The 9768-nt window shown below is 39.2% G+C and overlaps 1 protein-coding gene across 4 annotated transcripts in view; it reads right to left on the reverse strand.

Moving 5' to 3' along the window:
• The window catches only part of GNL3L (G protein nucleolar 3 like), a 24882-nt gene extending 17480 nt beyond the window's left edge, over positions 1-7402 (reverse strand). For 2 of the 4 annotated variants that reach the window (XR_006102136.1, XM_042451573.1), the window contains exons 1-5: positions 7221-7371; positions 4518-4646; positions 4371-4408; positions 3144-3245; positions 2834-2950 (exon numbers count right to left, since the gene is read on the reverse strand). Coding sequence is in view for 3 of the 4 variants with exons in the window: in XM_042451573.1 (XP_042307507.1) it covers positions 2834-2950; positions 3144-3245; positions 4371-4408; positions 4518-4530 (270 nt within the window). In the remaining variant the exon portion in view is untranslated. Of the gene's footprint in view, positions 1-2833; positions 2951-3143; positions 3246-4370; positions 4409-4517; positions 4647-4861; positions 4947-7220 lie in introns of those variants that run through there. The other 2 variants (XM_042451575.1, XM_042451576.1) reach the window with 2 other exon arrangements.
• Positions 7403-9768: the final 2366 nt, after the last annotated feature.

The following is a 9768-nucleotide window of genomic DNA, read 5'->3' on the forward strand; positions in this document are numbered from 1 at the left end:
GCATGCATCATTGAAACACCATACCTCCACTGTGACTCGAAGCAGCTTTATTTTGGCTGTCTGTAACAGGCCATAGTCTTCACAATGGATAATAAATGAAGTTATTCTTAGAATTCAGTTACTCTTGTTCTGTTATGATATTTGAATCCTTTGACAGCTTGGTCCTTTCAAGAGAACTTTCCTTCCTTCAGAGATTACCATTTAAAAGTAGATACTTCTGCCTCTGTTTGGGGAACATGAAATCCTCTAGTTGTTGAATGCCAACCCTCTGCAGCCCAAACTAGCAGGTCTTCAATTCAAAGGGGAGAAATCAAATGCAATATATGATTTTCCAGAAAAGACACCCTTGTTGCCTGACTATGGCCACAATCATACACTGTCACAGTATAGTATAAATACCCGCTGGTGAACAGAGGCTATGCTAGCAATACACAGTCCCCATATGGAACAGCAGCACACATTGATGGATGGATTCTGTTGTGCATTCACATTGGACAATGTATCCTTTTGCACATCTGGATGTGTAACAGTTCTGCACACACAACTCTGCTTTCAGGTGAATGTGCATTTTGCACAATATCAAAATAACCATTCCACACGTGTGACACAATTTATGCTTGTGCGTTTTACTAACAGAACGCCAGCCCAAGTTCCTAAAAAGATTAGGAAAGAGGAAACATCTAAGTAGTTTGTAAAGGCTGCTGCATGAATTCAACATCTCTCCTCTGAATACCTGCCTTGAGTCAGTAATGGGCTGGATGAGGGAAAACAAACTCAAGCTGAATCCAGAGAAAATGGAGGTGCTCGCGATAGGTGCCCCAGTCCAGGGAAGGAGATCTGCCAACCCATCCTTGACGGGGTCACACTTCCCCTGAAGAACGATGTCCACAGTTTGGAAGTACTCCTGGACTCGCCTCTACAGTTGACATCTCAGGTGGAGGCAATAGCCAGGAGTGCATGGTGTCAGCTTCGGTTGATATGCCAACTGCGTCCCTACCTGGCTCAGGGGGACCTTGAAACAGTAGTACATGCACTGGTAACCTCTCGTTCAGATTTCTGTAATGCGCTCTACATGGGGCTACCTTTGTACCAAGTTCGGAAGCTCCAACTGATTCAGATTGCTGCAGCCAGACTGATCACCAAGACACCAAGATCAGAGCACATTACACCGGTGTTGAAATCTCTACATTGGCTGCCGATTAGCTTCTGGACACAATACAAAGTGTTGGTTATTACCTATAAAGCCCTATATGGCCTGGGCCTAAGTTACTTAAGGGAACGCCTCTCCCTACATAATCCGCCCTGCACTCTCCGAACATCTGGCACAAAAATATTGGAACACCCCAAAACCAGGGTGAAAATTGCCTCTTGTAGAATATTTTCTGCGATGGCCCCTAGACTTTGGAACAACTTACTGGAAGAGATCCATCTTATCACTTCCTTGGAAGCCTTCAAAAAGGCACTGAAGGCACTCTTCCGGCGGGCCTATCCAACTGATCTCCTCTAATCTGATTTTGAACATCCGAATATGATGGTGGCACAGTGGTTAAATGCCTGTACTGCAGCCACTCATTCAAAACCATAAGGTTGCGAGTTCAATACCAGCAAAAGGGCTCAAGCTTGACTCAGGCTTGCATCCTTCCGAGATGGTTGCTAAAATGAGTACCCAGATTGATGGGGGCAAAATAGCTTACAGTAGTAAACCGCTTAGACACCGCTTAGGCAGTATGAATATATAAATGAAGCTTGTTTGTTTGTGTCTGATGACTTGATCCTTATGACTGTGAGCAACATTGTAACAACTTTTCCCTTTTATTTTTTATTTCTTTTGATTGATGTATTTTGAATTATGTATGTATTTTATGATGTTTTTACTGCTGTAATCCCGCTTCGATCCAAAGGGAGAAGCAGGAAATATAAATAAAATATTATTATTATCATTATTATTATAACAGACACCCGAGGTACACATAGATTACAAAGATCAGGCAAAGCTTCAGAGACTGGAGTGGTGGGACATCTGCCAAGGGCCCACAGCCACCAAAGGTCCATCCCTAACCACCCTGATACCTATGATGGCAGGCAGTAAATGAGAAATGGGGCCGAGTCATCCATGGCAGACCTCCTTCACCAGTCTGAAACCTTCTGGATGAGTAGGGAGCAGCACATCTGAATGGAAGTTGGATTCTGTCCCCATTCAAACGTGCTGCCACTTCCACCTGAATAAAAATGTTGGTGTAGAGGGGGAGGTAGGAACAAGGAGTTGGTAAATGTAGTGAGGGAAAGGTTACATCCTACAAGTGAAAACATTGAAGAAAGAAGCAGTAGACAAACTAAGAGGAAAAGGTTATGGGCATGAGGAACAGGTAAAGGAGAAATTGGGGTCAGGTAGGTCATAGCAGCAGAAATAGCACCAGTGGGGATGGTGGGGGGTATAACATAAGGCCATCCCCAAGAAAGATTTAATTTTCACTCATTTCTTTAATTTTATTTATATCTTCGCATAGGACCCAAGGTGGCTTACAACAAGATAAAACAAACTACAGTTAAATTTTGTGCAAAATTTAAGAAACAACTAAACCAACAATTCTACTAAAAGCAGAATTAAAATAGCTTAAAACACCTATTTCAAACATAATAATAAAAAAGCACAGCAGAACCCATTAAAAGGCCCTTCTACTACATGAATGCCAAAGATCTGTCTAAATAAAAACTTTTTGCCTGTCGGCAGAAAGCAACCAAAAAGGGAACCAAGCAACTCTTCCATGGGAGGGAGTTGAGGAGCAGCCAAATACATGAGGATGTGTGAAGATCTCTGCCCCAAACTGCTTACCTTTTGTTCAAAACGCAGCTGCCTTTGCAAAGCATCCTTCTGAAGGCCTTCCAGACTCCGGAACTTGCCAATTTCCTTTTGCCGGGCCAGGCGTTGCCGTTCCTGCATCTCTGTAACCTAATGGAGAGATGCAAAGTCTTAACCTACAGATAGGCTCTGCCTGCCCACCACCCCATCCCCTTTTCAGCCTCTCCAAAACATGGACTATCCACAGCGCCACCCCACTCTGACTCTGAGCTGGGTAATATATCAGACAAGACAGCCCCAACTCCATTACCCACTAAGCAGGACTCCGAAGTCTTAGCCTCACCCTTTTCTGCTTGAGTGCTGCTTCCTTTTTGGCATGCTCTTTGAAACGCGACAACTGAGGCAGTCCTGGGTCTTTTTTCACATGTGCTTTTGCATCCTTTTTCTACAGAAGGGAAAGGGAACACATCAATAAACTAAAATAATGTTGCACTAAAATAGCTCCAGCCTGGGACTGGCTAACCTACATAGAGGGAACTGCAATCCCTATGTTCCTTCCTCTCCACTCATGTTAGCAGTGTGGGGTTTGCAGATTGGTGGGGACACCTTGGATACCCTTACAGGCTACATGACAGGCCCATGAAAGTCATAATGCAGACAGCCTGCTCATCAGAGAAGGGAACCTGTGGCTGGACTATAACTTCCATTGTGCCTCTCTACGGGATCTGTGGTCCTCTATAAGCTTTTATGAAAGCTTTTAAGAAAGCGATTAAAACGGACCTTTTCCGGTGGGCTTATCCCTCTGATCTTTTATAAAACTGAAGAGACATCCTACCCTGAGTAAGTGAATGATATGTTGATATATGGATTTTAACATGCTGTCTTGATTTTAAGATGTATTTTATATATGGAAATTGGTGTTCCATTTTTATTGCTGTAAGCCCGCCTCGATCCGTAGGGAGAGGCGGGAAATATAAATAAACTATTATTATTATTATTATTATTATTATTATTATTATTATCATTATTATCTCCATAGGCCTGCCATACGTGCTACAGAAATCCATCTCAGTGACAGGGACAATAAAGAGATCCCTGGATGGGAGAATGAGGCTACATTCCTAATTAACATTAGTTGTAGTCTAGGATACAGGATATACTGTTCAGTACCACTTCCTTTCCCTTTAGAGCTGGGAACAGTCTTCCTAATTCTCAGACTCCACTTTCTCTTTTCCTGTTGAATTCTGTAGAAACAAATGATACTGTACTTAGGATTTTAAACCGAGTCTGGTTTCTTCTTTCAAAGTCCAGATCTTCTGATCACAAACATTTCTGACCACCACTCAACAATAAAAATGACATCACTAAGTGGAATGGTGATCTTCTCACAGCTGAATCCAAAGGTTTATGCTTGGACTTCATGACCTCTCTCTCTGCTGCCTTCAAGACAGCTGACTATGTTTTCCAAACAAAACACTTCTCCACAGCTCCGCACCCACTATGCCTCATTCTCCTCTCAAAGCATTTGAGATCAGCAGAAACAAAGCCAATACAGATAACCCTGTCTCACCTTGCCATGTTTGTGTTTCTTCCCAGATTTTTTCTGCTCTGCAAAAGAAACGGGGTAGGAGTCAAAGTTAAAATGAGCACCATTGCACACCTGAAGTTCCAACCAGACTGGAAACAATGTTGGATGTATAAACCAAGCAGAACTTACTGTGCCGGGTCATGGTGCCAAAAGCAAACAGACAGGCAGGAGGGTGATTTTCTGGCCCAACAGCAGGAGGATGATTTTGTGGCCACAGCACAATTCTCTAAATTACTTGCTTTTTCTGATTAAGAATGTCTGGAAAACAAAGAAAATATATAAATATATGTAATATGAAAACCAGTGTGCTTTAGCTGCAACAGAACAGACCTAGGACTTGGGGGATTCAGGTTCTAGTGTTTGTTGTAATGTGATTTGGGGTTAGTCACTACTACTCAGTTGTCCTGATTGTGTTGCACAGAGAGGCGAGATATAAATAAATTTTGTTATTACTATATATTAGCATGACTCACCTAACAGGGCTATTGCAATGATGATGATGTAGGGGAGGAGTACACAGCCATGAACTCACTGGAAGAAAGGAGGGCTACAAACAAAACTAATAATAACATCAGTCAAAATAAGAAAACCAAATACAGTGGTCCCTCTACATTTGCTGGGGTTAGGGGTGAAGCACCCCCATGAATGAGGAAATACCGCAAATAACAAAACACTATTCTTTTTAACTAAGAGAACACGTCTCTAGGAATCGCCAGGTCCTTCAGTGCAACTCTATGGTCAACATCTGCCAGGAGCTGATCACAGAATCAAACTGGAGGACCTACAAATGCCTAGAGAAGTGTTTTCTCAAGGGATCTCTAGGTTCTCTGGCACAACTCTATGGTCAACGTCCAGCAGAGTTGCGCTGGAAGGCCTAGAGATTCCTACAGAGAACATAATCAAAACTGCAAATAATCAAATCCCCAAGATTCAAAGCCACAAATGTGGAGGGACAACTGTACTACAACACAGATCCAGGAAAGCCAGAACCCCGTGATCTGCGCTTAACAGAGGATGAAAGTAGGAATACAAGAAAAGACATGACCAGAAAGATCACAGACACTTAAATGATAACTGATGGCATATGGAAAGATTGTAAACTTGGCCCTCCGTATCTATGGATTCTGCATCCACAAATTCCGCCATCAATGGCTTGAAAATACCCTTCTCAAAAAATTAATTCCAAAACCAAACCTTGATTTTGTCATTTTACATAATAGACACCACTTGTCTACCAAGTTCAACATAATGGGATTGAGCACCCATAGATTTTGGTATTCAACAAAACTCCAGCCTCAGGGGAAGGCCATAGCCAAGCTGCTCTTAACAAATATTGCCAAGAAAATCCTATGATAGAGTTGCCTTAGGGTCACATAAGTTGCAAACGACTTGAGGGTACATAACAACAACCACAACAACAGCAGGGGAACTACAGAGAGAGATTCTTCTCCCACAGTGGGACGTTCAAAAGCGAAGCTTTGGATTCTGGGAATTATAGCACAATAACCTCTGTTGGGCCACAAGCTGCTTCTTGCACAACTGTGCTACTTGTGCAGTATCACTCCAAAGCCACAAAACAGTGATACCTGTATTGGGCCAACCCAAATGCACATTAGACATGTTGCAAGCACCCACTGTGGGAGAAGAGTCCATCTCTGTAGTCCCCTTGTAGTTGTTGTTACTGTTGTGTACCTTCAAGTCATTTCCAATTTATGGCAACCCTAAGGTGAACCTATCATGGGGTTTTCTTGGCAAGATTTGTTCAGAGCTGTGGCCCAATAAAGATATCCCTCTTTTGTGGATTTTGGGTGATGATATTGTACTTTGCTATAGGAAAGGTGACTAGATGTCCTGACCACAAAAGAGGCCAAGACACTGTACAATGTAAGACATTCCAGACATCAGGAAAATTCATTTGTAAAAGAACAGAAGATATCTATATTGTGTGTGTGTGTGTGTGTGTGTGTGTGTATATATATATATATATATATATATATATATATTTCTTCTTCATGGTCTCTGCAAATCACACAAATGGGTTACTGTGCACCTTATGCAATAAGCTTATCCAAAGTTTACTGTGCAGGCACAGAATAACCCATTTATGTGAATTCACAGATGCCCACTTGAAGAAATACTGTTACAGGTAAGCAACCTGTTCAATATCATATGTGTGTGTGTCTATTATATGTGTGTGTGTACGAGCTTATCCACCTGATCTCTTATAAGACATATGCTCCTACCTCTTTGACCTAGATTGAAGCATCTCTCCTCTTTCGCTTTGACAGTACTGTACTGTATCATTTTAAATTGTTACCTATTTTTATATTCTATTGCACTATATTGCTGTTTTTATTGTTGTGATTTGTATTTGTATACTGTATATTGTACTGGGTTGTAATCCCGCCTCAATCCACCTGGGAGAGGTGGGAAAATACAAATAAAATTTTATTATATATACATATTATATATATATACACTCACACAAACACATATATAATATTATATACACACACACACACACACACACACGTTTTAAAAAATGCAGGCCATTCCCCAAAAAATGCAGAGCCTGACAAAATAAAAGCTACAAAACTCTATATAAATACAAAATTTGTATAAACAGAAATCCCTGCTCAAAATGGGAGGACGTTTCGGAATCCCTCCTGGAGAGAAGGTTGGCATGATGTAGGGCATGTCCTGGAAAAGGAGGACGCCTGATCATCCCTGGCTCTATGGCCAACAACAGGGCTCCTGCTGCTACTTCTACTCCTACTAGCCCTGGGTCTGGGCTCCTTGTGTAACACACACACACACAGACACAGTACTTGCCTTAAAAATGCCACAAACAGCACAAAGGTCCCTCTCTAGTCTGCGGGAATGATGCACCCACCTTTCCCAATGGGCTCCAGAAGCAGCAGCAGCCCCACTCTCTTTTGCAAGCACTGCTCCAGGCTTCCTGGACAGAAAGACACATCACACATGGCCTCCTGCGCGTGCCCGGGGAGGGGCGGGGCCTGTCCCGCGCGTGCCCGCTTCTTCTCTGGCTCCAGAAACAGCGCCTCTGTGGCGATGGCTGGGATTGCACCCTTCTCTGTTTCCTCCTTGGTTGCTGTTGCCATTTTATTTTTAACTTCTTCTCTTTCTCTCTCTCTTTTCTTTTTCCTTTTCCTTTCCTTTTCTCTCCTGTTGATATTGGTGCTCTTATTATCATTGTTATAATAAATAACATTAGTTATTTAATATTATTATTATTAAATTATTAACAATAATAATATATTATTATAGTAATAATAATTATTATTATTATTAAATAATATCACTATTATTAAATTATAAATACTAATAATTAATAATTAAATACTAATTTAATAATAATTTAATAATATACTAATATTAATAGAATACAAATAATTAAATAATACATATTAATTATGTTAAAATTCAATAAAATAGAAAAAATAATAATATTTATTTTTTCTATTTTATTGAATTTTAACATAATTAATATGTATTATTTAATTATTTGTGTACAAGGTAAGCCATAGGCAGATTTGTTTTATCTATTTTAATTGTATGTACAGCACTGTGTAAATTTACAGCACTATATAAATAAAGCTTAATAATAATAATAATAATAATATAGAAATAATAATTTAGAAATAATAGTAATATATTATAGTAATAATATTAATTATTTAATATTGCTGTTAAATTATTAACAATCTTAATAATAATATGTTGTTATAGTAATAATATTAATTATTTAATAATGTTACTATTATTAATATTAATAATTAAATAATAGAATATTAATAATAGAATACAAATAGAAAAATAATATAGAAAAATATAATAAGAATAATAAGAATATAGAAAGAAGAATATAGAAAGATATAGATATAATAATATAGAAAATATAATAATAATAATAATAATAATAATAATAATATAGAAATAATAATATAGAAAATATAATAATAATTTGTTTTATTTATATACCGCTATTCCAAAGATCATAACGGTGAACAGCAAGTAAGCTAATTAGCAAGTAAGCTAATTTGCCCCCAACAGTCTGGGTACTTAATTTAGTGACCTTGGAAGGATGCAAGCCTGAGTTGAGCTTGGGCCCTTTTGCTGGTCTTGAACTCGCAACCTTGTGGTTTTGAGTGAATGGCTGCAGTACAGGCATTTACCCACTGCGCCACCAGAAATAATAATATAATAATAATAATATAGAAAGACTAATAGTAATCTAGAAATAACAATATAGAAAATATAATAATAGTATAGAAATAATAATATTATAGAAATAATAACAACAATAATAAGAAGAAGAATAAAAATAAGAATGATATAGAGTAACAAAAAGTACAGCAACAGTAATAGTAGATAATTCTTATAGCACCTTTGACACTAACTAAAAAATAGAAAGGATTTGGCAGCATGAGCTTCCCAAGACGTTAGTCTACTTCCTCAGATGTGCTACAAGATCTCTCTATGTACAGTACTGATTCAACAGATTAACACATTATATCAGATTATATCTTTGAAGAAGAAGAAGAATTGGAGACCAGCTTGTCATAGTGTTTTGAGTGTTGGACTGTGACTCTGGAGGCCAAAGTTCAATTCCTGCTTCCCCATATTAATCCACTGGGTGCCCTTGGGCAAGAAGTCACACTCTCTCAGCCTCAGGGGAAGGCAATGGCACAAACCTCCTCTGAACAAATCTTGCTAAGAAAACCCCAGGATAGGTTCGCCTTAGGGTCACCATAAGTCGGAAACGACTGGAAGGCACACAACACCAATAATAATAATATTTATTTCTTACCCGTCTCTCCTCATCATGGATCAAGGTGGGGACAACAACAATTAACAAACAAACAACAACAGTTAAAACACATCAGTTAAAACACACATGAATTTAAGAGAACAAATAAGACGTGCACATATGAAAACAATCCACAGCCAAAATTCATCATTTAAAATTCACAATTTAAAAAAGATCTGGATAAGCCTGCTGGAAGAGACTGGTCTTCAATGCTCTTTTAAATTCAAGACAGCATATGTAGCTATCGAATCTCTTCCGGCAGGTCATTCCACAGTTTGAGGGCCACTGAAGAAAAAGTCCTCTGGCTAACACTTGCCAACCTAATCTTGGTTGTCTGGAGTAAATGTCCACCAGAGGATGTGAGAGCATGATACACATATAATACTGAATACTAAAATGAGGGTCATCCGATCCACTGTATTCCTCACCACCATTGCAAATGTGAGAACTGGACAATGAAGAAAGCAAATGGGAATAAAATGGATTTATTTGAGCTGTGGTGCTGGAGAAGAGTGCTGAGGATATCGTGGACAGCCAAAAAGACAAACA

This window comes from Sceloporus undulatus, chromosome 2 (assembly GCF_019175285.1).
Source record: "Sceloporus undulatus isolate JIND9_A2432 ecotype Alabama chromosome 2, SceUnd_v1.1, whole genome shotgun sequence".
Taxonomy (NCBI): Eukaryota; Metazoa; Chordata; class Lepidosauria; order Squamata; family Phrynosomatidae; genus Sceloporus; species Sceloporus undulatus.